We start from the raw sequence: 21,144 nt of genomic DNA, 5'->3' as shown, positions 1-21,144 counted from the left end.
CACACATAAGTACAGGTGGCAGCAAATGTCAGAGGCGTGGATTCCCCCTGGAGTGAGACTTCCAGGCTATTCTGAACTGCCTAGTGGGGGATGCTGGGAATTGAGCTCAAGTTTTCTCTAAGAACAGTGTGCTCTCTTAACTTCTGAGCTATCTTTCTGGCCTCTGTATTTGTATATTCTTACTAATAAAATATTTTAGGCCCAAGAGTGTCATATGAAAGTAATAGTAAATGAAGTCATCATAAAAGATAGATTGTCATAGCCCTAGAACCCATGACTGTCATATGCAGAAGGAAGACAGGACTAGACAGGTGATCTGCAGTGACGGGAACTTGCCTGGGATGTCTTGAAAAGCCCAGATTGTAATGGCAGGCAACTTGTAAAAGTCAAACAGAAATGTGGGACTAAAAGAGAAGAGGCAAGATGGTGTGTGTGATCACAGCTCACCTGGAGTCTCTGCTTAGTGGAAGGGTCATGGCGTAGACCTTGACCCCACCCCAGAGGCCGTGGAGAGACCAAGCCTGTCAGTGCTATGGCTATGAACTTCTAACCTCCAGGACATTGAAAGTCTAGATTCTTTCTGTGTTAAAACATCCAGTTCGTGAAAATACATGTTGTGGCTGCCCTAGAACACTTAATACAGGGCCAAGTAGACATGGTAGAAACTCCAGCTTGCCTTTCATAAGAAGTACTGGATTTCTTCTCAGTGCTTAGTGGAAAGTGATTAAAGCTGTCCTTTCCAGTAGTTTCCACTAGAGGACTAACTAGAGGACAACATTTGAAACTGGAGTTCCAAAATTGGTTTGGAGACTGCTGCACAAGAACCTGTATGGAGACACACACACATTTGACACCATCCTAGACTGGATGACATCGTGCTTAAAAATACTATGAAAATCCTTCTCAAGACACGAAGGAAATGGCTCAGTGCTTGCTGAGTTCAGTCTCCATCACTCATGTTGAAAGTCAGACATGGCTGTGCGCATTTGTAAGCCCAGCACCAGGGACAAGAAGACAGGAGCATCCTTAGAAATCACTGGCCAGAAAGAGTAGGCTAGTAAGAGAGCTCCAGATCCCAGTTAGAGATCCTGTCTCAGACACTAGAATGGATGCCTAAGGAACAGCATCACAGGTGACCTATGTCCTACATACATACACACACACACACACACACACACACACACACACATGCACACAAACACACACACATTGAATGTGCACATACACATTCAATCCTTTGGAACGCTAGGGAAGTAACATGAGAAAATGAAAACTACTTCTATTTTTGTGTCATGTGATGCCAATAATACATCACCTGTTTGGTTTATTTCAGGCTCGGCTGACCAAAGAGCATCGCTGGGGAAGTGCCCTGCTCTCCAGGAACCATTCCTTGGAAGAGGAGTTTGAAAGGGCAAAAGCGGCAGTAGAGGTAACTCTTTAAAACAAAATTCTCTGTTTCAAGTTTCTGAGAGTGACGTCCAAAAACCCCACAAACTACAGAGAGATGTACATAAAACAGAACTGCAGGCAGGAGGGAAAACATGACGATCGTTGTTCAGAGGGCAGTGTGGCCAGAGAGCCTTTGATTCCCATCCAGGGTGGCAGGAAGTGTCTGCTCTTCTACTGGTCCTGTGATTAGTTGGCCATGTGAGTCTGAGGCCTGGATCAGCAGGCACCCAGAGAGCAGCCTGGGTCCCATGCATTTGTCCAGTGGATAAGCCATCTTAACCGGCACCATTACTTTTTAGTGCTATGTGTCCACGTGCTGTTTGTGTCTAACTGGTTAGTCGTCTAGTGGAAAGAGGAGGGAGAGAGAAGGAATGCCACAAGAAAGAAGAAACAGATGAAAAGCAGTTCTTGCAGGTTCTTTCATCCGTTTCCCTCCTGGCAGGACTGTCAGGGTGGCTCACAGATACACAGTGCTCATCAAAGCTTCCTTAGACTGCTGTTTGAGAACGGAGCTCCTTCAACAGACTCAAGCATGATCCTGTTAGTAGCTCTGTTGCTATTAGTGATTTCAATCTTGAAAACTACAGGTGTTCTCAGACGATGCCTCACTTATGCAGCCGTCTCCCGCCTAGAATTCAGATGAAATGATTACATTAGGGGTGGTCTTCCAGGAACTCTGTACTCAGGGTGTGGGAAAATCCTATTTGCAATTTAATGTTACCGGGGTCTGTTCTGGGAAATCATCTCAACCATGATTCATAGCATTCAGAAACCCAGTAAGAGCACACTTTTATCTCCCCACGCCGAAACTGTTCAAATTCCCTCTTTAATTTTCAACTTCTCTAATTTAAAGAAAAAGAAAAAAAATAATGAATATTTTAGTGTTCTGACTAGGAGCCCCTGATGTAGTTAGTCGAGACCAGCTGAGTTCAATCAGATCTCACAAAGGCATGGAGCCTATAGCTTAAATGATCTTAAATGTAAGTTTTTCAGTTTTAAGAGCTAATTTAAATATATCTACTGAGCCCCTACTGTGCGTAACACACAGCAGTAGCTCTCAGACTGCTATTCAGATGCATAGAATCTTGGGTCAGGAAAGACATTAGCATTTGGTCCCATTAATAATGAGAGAGATAATGAATTTAAATCCAAAAGAGTTCATGGTGGAATTGATTGACAACGAAAATGTACTAAGGCATGTGTATATACCTTCATTGAGCTGAAACTGAGTTTGGGGTCATAATCTCCTAGGATAGAGGTATCCTAGGAGGCAAACTTTAAAAAAAAAAAAACCTCTTGATAAATTACTCCTGTTTCTACCAGGACATATATAATTAGGGGCAACCTCCATCTTTTCAAGAAAACCCATTTCCAACTTGAAAGCTACTAATTATCAACAGGCTCTTTCTTGTGCTAAAATTAGCACATGAAAAAAATTTCCTCTGAGGCTGACTTTCCTCACTTGCATCCATCTCTTAACAACACCCATCTCACCCCACCAAGCTGTGTCTTCCACCTTCCCTGTCTCTCCTGGGCCTGATTGTTATTCCAATGCTTCCCTAACCAGTCTAGGCCTAGATATCCACACTTCTGTGGTTCTTCCCAGCCTCAGATCAGAGTCTGAACGTTATTTCAGTAGATATTGATTGAGCATGTATTACTGGCTTCCTATAAGTACTGGCTGCTAAACTAAGGATTAAAGACGAAGGACCAGCCTTAAACAACCACTAACAAGAGCAGAGAGCAGAGAACCAGCCTGAATCTACGCCTTACTCCACTTTTGCTAGAGTTTCATGTCTTCTGCAAGATGAGAGCTTGGGTTTCTTCTATCCCCAAACCCAAGAAGTTCATGTCTAAAAATGAAAAGAATGATAGGGATGGAATTCCCCACTAATCAGAAAATGGAGCAACCTTCTTCATCCTGGTGCTGAAAAACCTTAAGGATCGAGGGAGATAGGGTGTACCAATAGTATGATTAGTCATAAAAGAAAAAAATGGGAGTACGCTGATGATAGATCCTGCCTATAAAACTTTATGCATCGTGGGCCTTCCACTGCCACATTTCTCTTACTTAGAGTCGTACCTACATTCAGAGTCTTATCTACATTGTCTGCATACAACCTCGTGCCTTTTTAGACTCTCCAGCTCCTAAAATTGTCACCTCAGGTGTGACTTAAGCATATGTTTCTTGGGAGAATGCCTTCCCAAACTACAACAGAACATTTGTGTGACCAAACGTTCACAGTAGTTATTCTTTGATGGCTATATTCGGAGGTAAATTATTTTATGCTATTGTCTTGTCTGCATTTTTCTCTAGCCTGTCATATTACTAATCAGAGGGAGTCTTACAGTGAGATGTGAGATTCTTAATTACATTTTTATTTAGTATGTATGCACGCGCATGCATATGTGAAGGTCAGAAGACAGTTTGCAGAAGTTGTTTCTCTCCTTCCATCATGTTGGTTCCTGGGATTGAACTCAGGTCATCATGTTTGGCGGCAAGTGCTTTTATCCACTGAGCCATCTCACCGGCCCCAGAATGTAAGATTCTTTAAAGAAATGGAAGATATCAGTGGGTAGAATGCCTGCCTTAGATTCAGCATGACCTGAGTTCTATTTCCAGTACTGTATAAACCAAATGTGATGACACATGCTCATAACTCGGAGGTGGAAATTCAGGAACTCAAGGTCACCTTCAAGATATTACATAAGACCTGGTCTCAAGAGAGAAAGGCTACTTGTGGGAGAGGCTAAAGACAGTAATGAGAGATCTGAATATGGTCTCAAACACGGGTATGAAATTGTCAAAAAAAAAGGTACAAAAAAATAAATAAAAAGAAAACTTGGCACTGCTGATTATTCCTTGAAAGGTCATCTAAATACCAGTTAGATCCAGATAAATGTGGCTAGAAATTGTGGCTCAGTGGGTAAGAACATGTGCCACCCTTGTAGTGAGGACCCAAGTTCAGTTCCCAGCACCGGCATCAAATAGCTCACCACTGCCTGTAACTCCAGCTCCAGGGAGGTCCCCTGACATCATAAGCACCTGCCCTTGCCTAAACATAACTCCCACATGGACACACCTGTATACACATAGTGAAACAATAAGATTAACCTGGTGCTTCTCCAGCTGGTCGCTCTCCACCTAGTCCTTCACCTCCTAGTGCCTGCCTATCTTCTGCCCTTCAGTCCCTTAGTCCTGAGCTCTAACACACCAACTTCATTATCCATACTTCTACATTCTATTTCCTCTGGGAGCATTCTTCTCCCAGGTCCTCATGCACTGGGGCCCTTCTTGTCTCTCACACTGCAGCTGAAGTGGCCACCCCACATGGACCCCATTAACTGTTACATTACCAGGATTTTCCTCCTTCAGTCATCATTGGGTCTGCCCGTGTACATTGTGTCTGCTATACATCTTTTCCCTCAGCATATGGCTTCCATAAGAGAAGAAGCTTTGTCTTCTTTTGTCTATGTGAAATATAAATATGTCCCGTGCTTCCCTGTTGACTTGTATTCGTACTTATGGGGGTCAGTTTTCATGGTTAACTTAGTACAACCTAGAGTCCTTGGACGAGGGAACCTCAATTGAAGAATTGTCCACATCAGATTGGCCTATGGCCATGTCTATCATGAGAGGGCCTAGCCCACTGTGGGTGAGCAGTGCCCTCCCTAGGCAGGTGACTCTGTGAAGTATAAAACTGAGTACAGAGAGTACACCAGAAAAGAGTCAGAGTGAAGTATTACCCATGTGGTGTTCAACACCCAAACAGAGAGTACACCAGCAGTCAGCCCTACTACTCAGTCTCTGCTTCAAGCTTCTACCTTGAGTCCCTGCCTTGACTTCCCTCCATGATGGGCTGTTAACTTAGTAACATAAGATAAGAGAAACCCTTCCCAAATTGTTTTAATCATTTTGGTTACTACAGCAACAGAAAGTAAACTAGAGCATGGTATCCCAATATCTTCTAGAAAAATTCCTGGTCCTTAGCATATGCCAAGTGGATGGCTGTTTGGGTGTTGATCACCACATGGGTAAGAGTTCACTCTGTCTCTTTTCTGGTGTATGTAGTGAGTCATATAACCTTCTATTATAAGAGTAGCTTTATTTTGACAGCATTCTTACATGACACATGGCAATATAAGGACCATGATGAATTGTGATTTTTCTCCACCTCAATGTAGGTAATAAACTTAACTAACCAGGACTTGCCAACCAATTCCACCATGAAGATGCACTAGCATATTTGATACTCATGTTGTATGCAGTCACTTTTATTTGTACTAAGACTTACAAGCCTGTGATTTAGCTCATTTTTTAAGATAAAATGTCCTGTCACTAAAAAAACAAAAACACACCTGAACACAGACCCACATTTATTGCCTATGTAAATGACCTAGAAGCCTGTTAATATTCAAAGACTGGCATTGTTTGAGGTCACCTTGAACTATTCCTTCTGGCAGTGCTTCTTATGGGGGAGATGTTTTTCCTCCATCTCTTGCAATCTATTGAAGAAAAAAGAAAAACGCAAATTCACTTCACAATTTTCTAACAAACAGCTGGTATTTTTTTCTTCTGGACTTTAAAAAACTAAGCATCTCCCCCTTGTGAAAGGAAGAGGCACACCATGCTTCTTTCTGGGTTTATTCACAGACATCCTCATAACTGCTGTCAACTGTACTTGGTACCTAGGACAGATGCAGAGAAAGGCACAGGAAGAGGTGCCCCTGGGGCTCTGGAAGGCCTGAAGCGGCCTCCTAGGAGCAGAGGTCCCTGGAGAGAGCCACTCTGTATCTGGGGAGGAAAGGGAAGGTCACCTGGGAAGTCAGCACTCCTCAGCCATGAACCAAAAATATCTCCTTCGTCATCATTGGCAGTCAGGGAAAGAGAGACGGGCAACATCTGCTGTTGTGCTTAGCTGGTTAGGTGCCTCTTCCACTTTCAGAATAAATCGGGGTAGAACCAAATCCATCAAAACTGTTTAAGTGTGGGCAAAAGCACCAGGAAAATGAGCAGGACCATCACTGCCCTCGGGGAGAAACAGTGAAGAATCACAGTTCCATATGGGTCAGACACAGTCGAGGGTGGCTTATCCTGTAACCTAGTTATTCATAGCCATCCCCACCCCAGCCTTGACCAGACCATGCCTCACTCTCTCTTGTTGCTGGCCCAAATCTAGAAAGACAAGAGGCCCACAGATGATGTTTTCCTGGCAAATAACAAACAAATTGGTTCTGGTGTCACAAGTACCTCTTGTCTAGGGAGCTTATGATAGATCCAGAACTGTGAATGACAGAGAGATGAAAGTTTTACTCCTGAAATTAGGCCATGTTCCATTGAGCTCAAATGTTTCTACTATGTGTGATCTGGACATTTCAAACATGTTGTTGCAGATCCGTTTTTACCCTCAGGAGATATTTTTGTGAATGGGTTTTGAAAAGAAAAAATAAAATACACGAATGATAGAGAAAATGATTTATAAGAAAAGAAAAGGGTGCTGAGATCAGAGGCAGGGGCACCAAGTGACATTCGAAACCCATTTGGCTAATGAGTTCAATACATTCTACCACATTGACATCCTAGACCCTGAGCTCCTCTGGCCCCACAATCCCCTTCTCTCTAGCATCACTTAGATGTTACTTGTGGCTGTTTAGAATGTCCACTCAATCTTCATATGTGGCACGTAGTTCCTCTTTAGTGTGGCCTGGATGTGATGACTCACTTATAAAGAGATAGAAACTGTGGGCATGACCTTGAAGCAAGATGTTACTTGTGGCTGTTTTGAATGTCCACTCAATCTTCAAATGAGACACTTAGTTCCTCTTTAGCATGGCCTGGGTGTGATGACTCACTTATAAAGAGATAGAAACTGTGGGCATGACCTTGAAGTAAACTTCATAGAGTGTACCATGACCACCTCCCTACTTGCTTTCAAACAACTGCCCTGTGAGAAATCCCAGCTACCATTTCGTGACATTAGGCATAAGGTGAGAAGCTAAAACTCTCTACTAACAGTCAGAGGAACTGAGGCTCCTCCCCATGCCTTGGAGACAGGCCCTGTGAGTAGATTTCCAGACCTTTGGAGCTTTGAAAGATTGTAGCCTCAGCTAAAAGCTTAATCCCAAATTCATGAGACATCCTGAACTGTAGAACCTTCCAGGTAGCTACTCCCAAATTCCTGACCCTCAGAAATGGTTTGATGTGGTAAAGCTTTGTTGTTTGGAATTCCCAAGTACGGGGAGGGGGCGTGGGAGTGAGTGATACCAGAAACAGCAACCATCAATGGCATCACTCAGCTTCCTGAAGTTCCTAGCCTAGCCTAATATATTTCTTTCTTGCCATCAACAACACATTGCAGTACTGCAAGGTTGGAAGGCCACACATAGCACAGAAGTGACGTGTTCATCCATCTGGATTGAGACTTTTCAAGCTATCCCCTCATTTCTAACCTGTTTTCCACTTGACCTGGTTGATTCCTAGGACAGTGAGTACAGACCTTTGTGTGGCAGCTTGATGTTTGTCCCGTCATCTGGATCTGGGTCGGGAACTCACTTTTTCTGCTGTTCTTTTCTGTCACAAAGGACATGTCTTCAGTATAACTCCACTTCAAGTATCCGGTTAATGTTCCAGTCTATAGCTTATACAGAATTGCAAGTAGTGCCAGAATAAATTGATAGTGAAAGAGTTAATACTAACTGGCAATCTCTTATGGCTGCCCTAGAATGAGTGTTTGTGCCTCCAACACCTAAATGTGTATGTTCAAACCTAGTTCTTTCATGGGATGATAGCAGGAAGGATGCCAACACAAAGACCTGAGTTCTAATACAGATGCAGTGATAGAGACTTTTAATCCCAGTGCTAGAGAGTAGAAACATAATTCTAAATCCAGACTCACTGGCCAGCCAGCTAACCTACGTAGAGAGCTACAGGCCAATGAGTTAGCCTGTCCTAACAACAGATGTGTATATACATACACATCCTGAGGAATGACACCTAAGGCTGTTCTTACACATACACATACACACACACACACACACACACACACACACACACACACACACACACACATACACACATACACACACACACATACACACACACATACACACACACACATGCACACACATACATATACACACACACATACATACATATATACACACACACACACACACTTGCATGTTCACACATGTACCTGCACACATGCAGAGAGAGAGAGAGAATGAGCACAAGTAATGTAACCTTTTCTCTTTTTAGGTGTGATTTGAAGAGGCTGTATTCAAAACATAGCATCTAACCCCAACTTCAATAGCATAAGCATAAAAATGCTTCCCTAAAAATGTATTTTTACTGGAAGCGACTTGCTGTGTGTGTACTCAGGGGCCTCTGAAACCATAGATGGATGAACAGAAATGGAGAGCATTCCCAAATGGCTTTTATTAGGAGTGTGTGAGAATCTGCTGACTCTGGTCCCTCCTCCCAAGGAGACTGCTTGAGGCACCTCTCAGGTTGCTTCCTCTGTGCGCATTGCCTCTGTAAAGCAGCTGGAAGGGATTAGTGGATTAAACACTCCTTAAATCCTTCAGACTTAAGAGTCAATATCCAGGGAAGACCTTCAGAAGACATATGAAGACACCCTCTGGCACTATTTAACTATTTAAGAGACAGTTCTTAACACTTAGCTCATAATGTTAGTGTGTCATGTAGCCCGTGTCAGGTCAGAGCTCATAAAGATGAGGAGTGAGGTCATAGGGGGATGGTCAAAGCTCCTTGGCTCTCATGCTGATGAGATTTCCTTCTGTTTCACACCAATTTTGATTTCTAAAACAAACTGAAGTGTGAAAAAGGAGCTCGTAACCTGCATGGACATATAAAAGTATCACTGAATTTATCGGTAAGTGTGTGCCTGAAAAGATGAGAGAAATAGTCTGGCCTTGCTCTACCTCTCACAATGGGCACATCCCACAGACCTGCATTTTCCCACTGCCCCTGATAACTATCAGTGTTTCTGTTCAGATGAGAGGGTATCCTGAGACTCGGAAGCTCAGGAATCATAGATCTCTGAGGGGAGAAGGTGTCCTATGGGAAGCCACCATGAGGCTCAGGCCCAGGAACCTTACAACTCAGAGGTAGGACACCCAAGGGAAGAGCATTTTGAGACACAGGAGTTCAGAAACCAGACAGCTCTGGGGTGGGACAATGTCCCAATGGAAGGACATCCTGAGACATAGAAGCTCAGGGACCTTACAGCTCTGAGGTAGGACAGTGTCGCATTGGAAGGACATCCTGAGACATGGAGTGGGGGTGGGGGCCAGGAACTACACAGCTCTGAGAGGAAGCCGCCTCAGCAGTAGGCCTTGCAGCTCCCAAGAGAAGGTATCACTGAGGAGCCTCAGGCCTGCTTCTTCTCTTTTTCTATTCTTCTCCTTTCTTCATTCTTCTTTTCTTCTTTTCACATCATGTAGGAAATCTCATGAAAGAGATTTATTGGAGGGTCCAGGGTGTGGAGGGACGAATTCAGGGATGACTGCCCTCTGCTCCTGGGAGTGGGTACAAGGGAATTGGATAAAGGGGCAGTGCTTATATAGAATTTCTGAAGAGTTGGAGCTTCTCAGGGCAGCGATTTCCAGAGTGAGGGTTGGTGAGATTTCAAATCCTGAGATTGGGGCGGGGGCATTGAGGGATTGGTGGGTTTCCTGCTCAGGGATTGGTGGGGTTTGTGTGACGCTCTGGGATTGGTGGGTTTTTGTTTCTGTTTTTGTTTTTCACTCCCTTCTCCCTGCATCTGGCCCATTCATTAGGATAGGAAGTCTTTCCTGAACGCAGCGACTTTTGCTGAGATGCCACCTCTGTGGGGTTGCTGAGGAGAGTGAGGAAGGGCTGGAGAGAAGGAGCTGCCACTGTGGACCACTCCTGCAGTGGTTTTTTTCAGGAAAGCTGTAGGCTAAGGCAGGAAAGAAGGTGTCTCCAACGTGGACAGCTCCTCAGGAGGCCAGGAGGCCTTGGGCAGGAAAGATGTCACCACCGTGGACAGTTCCTGAGGGTCAGCTCCTACTGAAGTGCCACCATGGACAACTCCTGCAGCTCCTGTGATGGCTGCAGCCCAAGGAGATGTCATGGTGCCACCATTTTGAAAGGAGCTGCCATTTTTGGACAGCTCCTGTGGAACATTTTACAGCAAAGGTAGGCTGGGGCAGGAAGGAGGGGCCTGCAGCGTCTCTGATGTTTTTGTGGCGCAACAGCTTTTGTGGTGTGCTGCTCAGGGACTTCTATATCGTCTGTAGAACTCTACCTTACACCATCCTAACCAAATCTCAGTGTTCCGGAGATTGATCTCCTAAACTAACCACAGACTGCATTTCAGACATGAGCTCACGTGCAAATATTTACTAAACAAGTAAGCATACAGCAAGATGAATATGGAAAGACAGACTTGCCTGAGGCCATAGAATGGAGATGGCTCTATCCTTAAAGGAACTGACAAGATGTGTACACACACACACACACACACATTTTGTTGCCAGCTCTGCACCTGGGAATCACAGGTTAAAATGAAGAAATGCAAAAGGCACAATAATAATATGCATGGGAAATTTTTTAAATTTTTAACAGGACATGGTATTGGTTGTAATTTCATCTGTACCACATGGGGCCTCAGTAAATTGAATTAGGTTTTGAGTCAACTTGGTTTATCCAATTATGAGGAAAATAAATTAACATTTTATTTTAATAACTGTGCATCTATTTAAATATAACCTAGAAAAATACACCCAGAACTTTCAAGTGGAAACTGTACAGATAGATATCATTAGGTAAGGCTAGAGTAAATTCTGCCTAAGTAAAAGAACTACATTGGATAGAAAGTAAATTAAGTATATATAGTCAAGTATAAACATTACAAATTTGTGGTTGAGGCCAAATGGCTTGAGTCTAGGAAAATTAAACTGGTGATATTTTAGGTCCAGTTATTCAGTAACACAACCAGTTAACAAAAATTCACCAAAAGTGTAATTGCTCAGACAGGACAGGTTGTTTGTTTGAGCAGCAGTAAAGTCCAGCAGAGTCTGGTAGACAAGACATGTCAGCAGAGAGGGTCCCAGGTTCCTTGCATCTATTAAGTTAGAGTCCCTGTCCCAGAACCCAGAGCACCTTAGAAGATGCTGCTCCTCCCGCTAGCCTTCTCTAACCAAAGAGACATTCCCTCATGGATAGGCTTCTGCTCTTTGTCACACTCCACAGTCTGGCCTTTCACACAGGGCTCTGCCTCACTGCTCAGTAAGAGGGCAGGTAGCCCATCCTTAACCCGCAGGGTTCCCAGAACAAATGTGACTGTCAGAAAAGATGAGGCCTCACGCTGTGTGTCCATCCAACAAGGACAGAACAAAAGCAGAGCTGTGGTGCTGGATCTGAGCACAGTCTGCACATCCAGCTGTCCTCTTCCAGAAATCCTGCTGCACCACACCAGGACCAATCCTGCCTTTGACAAAAAACATAAATTAATTCATAACCTGATTCCTAAACATTGGAAATGAGTATTATTTTTCATTGGCTATTCTAATAATTTTAATTGTCTATAGAGAATGCATTAATAATTACAGTCATGGTATAACACCAGAACTTGGGGAGTAGAGACAAAAGCATCAGGAATCCAAGGCCACTGTCAGCTTCATGATGAGTTTGAGGTCATCCTGTGCTGCATAAGGCCCTTTGAGAAAGAAAGACAGTGTGTTAACGATGACTAAGTATGTTGCTTGATTCTCCTTTACATTAAATTCATTTTAACTAGGGCTGGAGAGATGACTCGGTGTTTAAGAGCAGTTGCTGACCTCAGTTCCCAGTACCCACATGGTGCCTTAAAACCATTATTAACTTCTTTTCCAGGGAATCTGTTGCCCACTTACAGCTTCTATCAGGCATGACTGTGGTATACATGTATATATGTAGGCAAAATAACTATACAAATGAAATAAAAACGGATAAATAAATATATGGAGTGGTGCGCTTCAATGCATTACAATTGTGTATTATTTGTGGGTTAAATGTATTTGTGTGTTTATTAGATTATTCAGTGCATCCATGGCATATAGTCACCCTACTTACTGTGTGATAGGGCACCCAAACTCTTTGCTCCCACCTTACTATAATGACCCTCTCAGGGGCCAGTTTTTCTTTTCCACTCCCTCTGCTCCTACTGTAGACTGCTTCTGGTAACCACCATCCACTCTCTGCTTCTCTGAGATCAGCTCTTATAGATTCTGTTTGTGAGTAAAATCATGTGTTATTGGTCCTCTATCCCTGAGTTCTTTGACATTTTGCTTCTACTATGTAGTGGTCCCCTTTCCTATGCCTTCTCTCCAGTGCTTGCCATCTGTGGTCTTTTTTATAAAAATCATTCTTACTGGTGTGAAGCATTATACTGTGATTTTGATTAGTCCCATTAAGCATTTTTATGTACTTATTGGCCAAGTATATATATGTCATTCCAAGATGCATTATTCTCTTGGAATTATTCATTGCAACATTGAATATTTGGATTTCTCTTCTTCTCTCTCTCTCTCTCTCTCTCTCTCTCTCTCTCCCTCCCTCCCTCCCTCTCTCTCTCTTTCTGAAGTCTGCTGGCTTCCTTCTCCAGGTCTTTCTTTGACATCTCTGATCACTCTTATCATTAAAGTTTTAAAATCTCAATGTGGCATTTTACCCATTTCAGTATCTTTGGATTCATTTTACCCATTTCAGTATCTTTGGATGTGTGTGTGTGTGTGTGTGTGTGTGTGTGTGTGTGTGTGTGTTTGTGTATTGTATTTTATTAGTACATTTTCACACTTTCAGGGGTTTTTTTTTTTTATTTGACTCTTTAATTGTGAAGTTGCTTTTTGTTACTATTAAAACAACAGGGCTTAACTTCACTCTTCCTTGTGGGATATCCAATTTTCCAACCACCATTTATTGAAAGACTCCTTTCTCTGTACATATCCTTAGCACCTTTATTAACAGTCAACTGGCTGGGGGTGCCTGGAATCACTCCTGGGCTCTCTGCTCTGCTCCATTGGCCTGTGTGTCTGTTTTTGCATCTAAACTGTGCTATTTGAATTACTCCAGGCTTGGAGAATTGCTTACCTACTAAAATAGCCCTGTGTATTTAATAAGGTTCAGGAGATATATGCTGTGGTCCTTCAGTTTTCCTGACTTCAAGTATGGGCTGCTACCAGGAAGTAGAGCTGGCCCTGAGGAAGAGTCTCCCAACACCTTAGTTAATCCTTCTTGGAAATATCCTCACAAACCCAGATCCAATCAGGTTGACAAAACTAAGCACCATGCATCTGATGCATAGACCCACATGCAAGTTCATGATTTAATTGGTCCTATTTAGGTAGAATCTAGAATTCTGAAACCATCTCCAAGTGACTACTTACAGAAAGAAATCTGGAAATCTCTATCCAATCACTTCTCAGGCTATCTCCCACCATGATGGTCTATGAGTTTGTGATTCAGGCAGTCCTTGAGTATCAACTCTATTTTTAGCATTCAAGGAAAGAACACTCCAAAACCAGCCTGGTGACCCATCTCTTTGTCTTGCAATCATTTCAATCAGAACAGATTTCTTTTTGTCTGTTCTAAATTCCTGCTGAAGCAGTTTAAGCCGTGAAGGGAAAGGAGAGTGTCTGGTTCTGATTAGGTTTGTCGAACTCAGGGCATGACCTTGCGTCACCAGCTGGTCATTTTTTTGCCCCTGTGACCTCTCATAACAAATCTCTACCAACAAGTCTCTTGTCAAGGCTCTTAAATAAAGGGGGCATGCAGGTGTCCAACAGCTGCTCTGCCCAGAGTGTCTTCAGCTTTCTGCCAAATTTATTCTAGATCTGTGTCCCGGGACATTTTCACAGGTAGTGCCTGCAGTGCTTCAGAGTCTCCATCACTTTCTTGATGCTCTTTCCAGAACTTTCCCTGTAACTCTTCAGTCAATTACAGGGAAAACTCTTCAGTTTTTCTTTCATTTGTGTATGCATTCAAGATAACAGATTTCAGCAAAATTAATCTCAAGGAACATGTCACAAGATACATTCTGTATAGATGCTCCAGGTTCAACTAAAAAGAACAAAATAGTATGCCATTCACAAATTTATTCTCATTCTGAACATTTTGGTTGAGTGCAGTTCTTTGCAGTTCCACAGAGATTCAGAAAGCATGAATTACACTAAACAGAACCTTTTAAATTTTTGCTAAATAGACATCTCTATGGCTTTTAACATTAACTCCCAGGACACATTTATTATTTGTATATTTATAGCCAATATGCAACATCCTGACATCTCACTATTGCTATTAGCAGAGGAAAATAGAAACATTTGTTTCTCCTGTACAGGATGGTGGTGGCCCAGCCCCACCTTATGTGTGAGCAGCATTGAGGACAGGACAGACCTGAGAGCTGCGGTTGCGCTGTGGGGTTGCTTGTGGTTAAAATGAGACCTGCTGTGAAGAACTGCTCTCCAGGAGCCCTTTCAGGGTTTGCACTTAGAGTTGGTTCACAAATCAAGAGCTATTGTCATTAAACCACAATGCCTTCCAAGGGACTTTCCTGACATGACGTAAATCACGCTGCATGCCATTCATCTCACTGGCACGACTGACGTGTAATTATATAATACTAAGTGAGGTCACGCATTTTGAGAAAGACAAAAATCCTGCATGCTCTCTTTCATAAGCAAAACCTAGCAAATGATGCATGCATTTATGTAAACAACTGCCAGGTGGGTACAAAATAGCACAAAAGAGAACAAGAAAGGCTAAGAATAAGTGGATAATGAAGAACTTAGGCCATGGACTCAAGTGTGTGCAAGTGTGTGTGTGTGTGTGTGTGTGTGTGTGCATAATAAAAAGTTTCTCTAATTCTAACTCTGTCATGGATTTTTGAAGGGTTGGTGGTAGAAATGTGCATAAAATATATTAAATACTGAAAATATAAAATTTAATGTGAAACTCCACAGCTTCCATTCCAAATGCCTATTGTAGCTGTATAGAAGTTCATACAGTTGTACAGAATTTAGTTCTGGTTACTTTTGGTATGTGATATTTTTAAATTTTGTGATTTTTTAATTTTTTAATAATTAGGTATATTAAAAATCAAGATACAGTAAAATCCATAAGCATATGAGTAATATATTTTCAAAGTTAGTAGCATTTTAATCATGTAAAATAACTATGGGAACTGGTGAGATGTCTCAGCCAACTTGCTGCTAACCCTGACAACTTGAGTTCAAGTCTCAGGACCAACATGATAGGAAGAAAAACCTGTCCTGTACAGGTAGTCCTCTGGCCTCCATGTGGGATCTGTGGCTCATAGGCACATTCACACACACACACACATTCATGCACACATGCATTCAGACACTCACCAAAACAAAAGTAATAAAAAATGAAAAGAGGTGGCATTGGGTATATGTATAGCAAAAGTCAGTACAGACTTGGCAAGTAACAGGTGCAGGATGCTTCTGGAGATGACCTGATAAACAGAAAATGGTGATATCCCACAAAAGGTTGAAAGGGAAATTGTCTAGCTAATCTGTCAATTATCTTCCTCAAAGGGGGAAGCAACACACATGTGAATATTAAAATATTCCCCATGTACAAATATGATAACCCCTAAGAGCGCTGTGAGTAGAGAAGAGAGAAGTAGCCTGCAAGGTGCTAAGAGTGAAATAGGCAGAGTAGGAAAGTTGCCCAACAGGAGGAACAGAAGCCAGATCTATCCCCTGAGCCTGGACTGTGGATCTGGTTTTGTTTGGGTAGAAACAACTGCCATGCTATAAGCAGGGAAGGGGTGGAATCTGAGGTGTCTTTGAGAAAGAGACTTGGAATGCCAAGGTGATGAATCTTAGGAAGTCCAGGGACATCGGGAGACTGAGGAAAAAGCTGCAGGTGGTTCAGGTCTGAGAGAATGTTGGCATGGAAACCAGTATGAGCAGGACTGCGACAGTCCACGTAGGAGTTCAACAGTCTGGGAGGTAATTCTGTGTAAGTGATTCTTAACCTACCTACTGCGGTGACCCTTTAATACAGTTCCTCATGTGGTGACACACAACCATCAAATTATTTTTGTTGCTACTTCATAATTAATTTTGCTGCTGTTAAGAATTATAATATAATGAATCTGTTTTCCAAGGGTCTTAGGCAACCCCTGTGAAAGGGTCATTTGAATCCAAAGGTTGTGACCCATAGGTCAAGAACTACTGTTCAATGGTGACCTTCTGTGAGAGTAGCTATGAGTGTACAGAGAGGATAGGCATCACCCAGGGTTTCCTGTGAGCAGACTGAGGCATAGTTGCTGAGCTGGGAGAAGAACAAGATTAGAGTGGAAAATGAAGAGCTTGACTTCAGATAACTAAGCTGTGGAAGGATGTCACAGCCCATTGCATATTCAGTTTGGGGTCTCTGAAGAGAGGTCAACGATTGAAGTTAGAATCAAACTTACTTTCCACCAAAACTCACACAACTTACTGGGACTAAGTGAATTTCTGGCCACAAACAAAGAACCTGTTAATGTTCCTTTGAGGAAAACTGTAGATCACTATTTGGCCTTCAGCATGCTGGAAGCTTTGAGTAAGGTGTTCTGTTGATGTGTCAATAGAACCAGCTCTGGGATATCCAAGTTAAATGTACCTGAACAAAACTTCAATTTTCTGAATTCTGCATTTCATAATTCCTCTGATGAAACATTCTGTTTAATTCCCTTATGTTAAGAAAATAATGGGGAAAATACAGGTAGGGAAAAAAAAGATGTACTAAATAAGAAAAATGGATGTCACTAAAAAACAAAAAGCTTTAAAATTTTTTTCTAAAAGCATTATATGATAATATTAGAAGAGAAGGTGTCTTGATTTATTAAAAATCTAGATGCAATGCATTAAAAGTGCTTGTCTGATATATTACTTTTCTTGTTGCATCTTTAGAATCTCCAAGGAGATTTTTATTTTGTCTCCTGGTCATATTCCAAGGCCCTTAGAAATTGCAGTCATATTCATTTCTTCTTCTTTATTGATGTTGCTATTTCCTCAGCCTTGTCTTCCACTCCGCAGTCTGTCTTCTGCCTGAACTATTCATAACTATTCATTTGGTGGTACTTTGCTCTCTATTTTTTAGTTGACTCTTGGAATTATTTCATTTGCAACATTGAATATTTGGATCTCTCTCTCTCTCTCTCTCTCTCTCTCTCTCTCTCTCTCTCTCTCTCTCTCTCTCTGAAGTCTGCTGGCTTCCTTCTCCAGGTCTTTCTTTGACGTCTCTGATCACTCTTATCATTAAAGTTTTAAAATCTCAATGTGGCATTTTACCCATTTCAGTATCTTTGGATTCAGTCATTGTCATGAGTTCTTCTGAGGAGCCATGCTGTCTTGCTTCCAATTTCCCTCCTTCCCCACCCCAAGAAGCCACAATAAAATGGTTTCCTCTTTCCACAGCATTGCCCTTCTGTCTCTGCCCACATTGTAGCACTTCTAATCACTCCCTTTTTGAATTTCCTAAGCCCTTCCTTTTTTCTCTCGTGTCCATTCCAAATAGACATTAATCCCAAGTAAACAAGACTGGAGAATGACTATTTCATCCTGACTCTTTCTTTACTGGTCCTCAAGGGAAGCTTCCAGCCAATGTCTTCTGAAATATACACTTAACACTCAACATATCTTTTTGAAGGTTAATCCTTAATTTAAATATACTTTTAATCCTCCTAACATCTGGAGAATTAAAAGATTCTGGGAAATTCCCTGTGTGGGAATAGAGCGTGTTTATAGTTTATTTTCACTTAGTTAAGATGTGGAGCTACAATTATCCCTGTAAACACCATTTTAATTACTCAGATGTCATGGCAGCCCAGTATGGATACAATTGACCTTTACATTTCTCTTGAGTCAGCAATGTTCTTTAGCCTCTAAGCATCCTTCTAGAAAACGAATCACCAGTTCTGTGTCCAAGAGAGAAAATAAAAAGCAGCTAAAGCCATTGAACTTGAGAAGGACTGCTTTGTGCATGTCAGTTAACACCAACTGTTTGAGTTACCAGCTGGTTGGGTGTTCCTGTAGACATTCAAGGCACAGAAGGACAACTCACCATAAAACATTAACCACAGCACCTAACTCTGGTCTAATTCTTCACAGGTTATAATGGAAAAAAGTAGACATTTGGAAATGAGAAAAGGCTTGCCTGATTTGCTGAGATATCCCCTTAAGACAGGCCAAGAGTGTCCTACCCATCTTCTGACCTCTAGCCCAGAATGCTTTCTAGTTTTAAAGGCAGGATCTCCTAAGTGGGTGAGACCCTTCAGGTCAGGAACTGTCTTTTTCCACTTCATATTTCAAAAATACAGACCTAGAGTCTAGGGTTTGATGTATATTAAATTTGAGATATATAATCTAATCTCTACTTGAAGTAGTATTTTATGAATCAAAAGTACTTTTTTTTTCTTTTTGGAGTATGTGTCCAGTATATGTGTGTGTGTGTGTGTGTGTGTGTGTGTGTTGGTTACTAGAAATCAAATTTGGGGCTTTGTGCATGCTAGCCAAGCACTATACAGCTTAGTTATATCCCAACTTACTGTAAATACATTCCTGCAACCAGAGTCTTAGAAGTAATTAAGTAAGTAATAGAGTCCCCTGTAAGAATAGTGAGATCCCAGCCCCTAGATGTCCACCCACCTTGTTCTTCTGGATTAGTCTGAAGATAATGGAGGGAAAAGTAGAGTCAGGCAGACGTCTGCACGGGTCTCAGTTCTGGGCAGATGAACCACTGTCAGTGTGAGGCATCTCATCTCTACCTGGTTAGTAGAAACAGGAATACTGTCCCTAAATCCACTTGAGGAATTAAATGAGAGCTTAAGAAACGATGTGTCAAATGGTAATCATTCAATGAGGAAGTGTTTGTTACTCTTACATCTCCTGCCTTGGTTTTCTCCAAAACACACTAAGTCTTCCAGGTAGCAAATGTATAGCCACCTCAGCTTTCCCCAACTGAAAATTATACTCCTTCCTCCATGGTCCAGCAATGTATTCCATGGTAATTGCTTTTTCTGTTTCCTCCCTTACATGAATGGCATAGAAAGACACAGACAATGTATAACTATGGCCTACCTGCAAGAACTTTGAAATTTTCCATTTGATATTTATTAATAAAATGCCATGTGAAAAGTTCCTTTAGAGTAAAAGTCACACTCTCCGCTGTTCTACCATTACAACCCAAAGAGAAGTTGGTAAATTTGACTGCATTTGGAAAACATCATGTTTCCTTTTACATAATTATTTCATGTTTTTCATCTCAGTATGATCCTAAAACACCAAAACTTAAAAATAAATAAATAAATAAAGTCCGGGCATGGTGGCACACACCTTTAATCCCAGCACTTGGGAGGCAGAGGCAAGTGGATTTCTGAGTTCGAAGCCAGCCTGGTCTACAGAGTGAGTTCCAGGACAGCCAGGGCTATACAAAGAAACTCTGTCTGGGAAAAAAAAAAAAAAAAAAAACTAAAAGTAAATAAACAAATAAAAATAAAATAGAATAAAATAAAATAAAATAAAATAAAATAAAATAAAATAAAATAGAAACGATGTGTCTCTGTCAGTTCAGGAAGCTATTTCTCCATGAGGGATTTTGAGTAACCTCTCATATCTGGGTCTTCTGCAGAGTATGATCTGATGAGAACAAAGGCAAGTTGAAACTTTTCTACCATCCATTAAACTTACCATGACTCAGTATTAAGTCACACTCTTATTGAGATCACAGCTTAGTTCTATGTGAGGTTGCTGGCTCAAAAGAACTGGCTGGGAGGAGAGAAGCTGCTATTGTCTCACAGTCAGAAACCACTGTTAGCAGCCTCCAAAGCTTCGATATTCTTCTTGGCCTCTTCTTGTTCTCTAGCCTCAGCATCCCTTAGCTTGCATTAGCATCAAGCATGTCTGCACCCCTATCCACAATGCCTTCTTCCTTCACTTCCATCACTCCCTACGTAGGTTCTCTCTATGTCTAAATTTCCTTTTATCTATCAGGACACCAATTAGATTGGACCAAAAGACCCTCATCTGAACTTGGTTATACCTCCCAGGCCTTTCAGTCTAGTGAGGCATTGTCTTGGTTACTTTTCTCTTTGCTGTGCAAAAATATCTGATAAAAGTGACATAAGGATGGGAAACGTTCTTTCTGTCCACACTTTGAACGTCAAGTCCATCACGATGGGGAAGTCACGGCAGCAGCCAGAGGTGATGGTCATGCCACATTCATAGTGAAGAAGCAGAGAGATAAGGGCAGATGCTTAGCCTCTCTGTATCTCATTCAGTCAAGGATTCTGGTGCATAGAATGGTACCAGCCACATTCAGGGTAGATCTCAATGCAAAGGGAAACCTGTCTAGAAATGCTTTTGCAGGAACAACCATATCCTAGATGTTTTGGAGATATTGATACAATTATCGTACCAACACAGCCAACTCTCTTGAATTCCTGAGCTAAGAGCAACTTTGGATCAGATCAGATCTTCTATGCTTCCTCCTGTGGCTCTGAGCACTGCAGAACAAGACCCACAACAATGAGGGTAGGACAAAGACCTCAGCCTTGCATCATTGACTGGGCTTCTTAAATGTTCAATATAACCACATGCCCTCATGTTCTCCTTTCATGGATCTCTCATAAACTCTTACTTGGAATGCCCAGAAGTAGT

The 21,144-nt window shown here is 41.9% G+C and overlaps 1 protein-coding gene and 1 long non-coding RNA gene across 27 annotated transcripts in view; one reads left to right on the top strand and one right to left on the bottom strand.

Annotated features, from left to right (window-relative positions):
• Pex5l (peroxisomal biogenesis factor 5-like) overlaps positions 1-21,144 on the top strand; it is a 195,377-nt gene that overhangs the window by 148,968 nt on the left and 25,265 nt on the right. For 24 of the 26 annotated variants that reach the window (NM_001163516.3, NM_001289505.2, NM_021483.5 and 21 more), the window contains one exon: positions 1,334-1,429. In NM_001163516.3, coding sequence (NP_001156988.1) covers positions 1,334-1,429 — 96 coding nt within the window. Of the gene's footprint in view, positions 1-1,333; positions 1,430-9,196; positions 9,345-21,144 lie in introns of those variants that run through there. The other 2 variants (XM_030252741.1, NM_001163517.3) reach the window with 2 other exon arrangements.
• Gm34153 overlaps positions 8,826-21,144 on the bottom strand; it is a 13,568-nt gene continuing 1,249 nt past the window's right edge. The window contains exons 2-3 of the long non-coding RNA XR_003954458.1: positions 19,135-19,253; positions 8,826-14,536 (exon numbers count right to left, since the gene is read on the bottom strand). This is a non-coding gene — a long non-coding RNA (predicted gene, 34153). The remainder of the gene's footprint in view (positions 14,537-19,134; positions 19,254-21,144) is intronic.

Source organism: Mus musculus, chromosome 3 (assembly GCF_000001635.26).
Source record: "Mus musculus strain C57BL/6J chromosome 3, GRCm38.p6 C57BL/6J".
NCBI lineage: Eukaryota > Metazoa > Chordata > Mammalia > Rodentia > Muridae > Mus > Mus musculus.
This window is presented reverse-complemented; position numbering and strand designations above follow the sequence as displayed.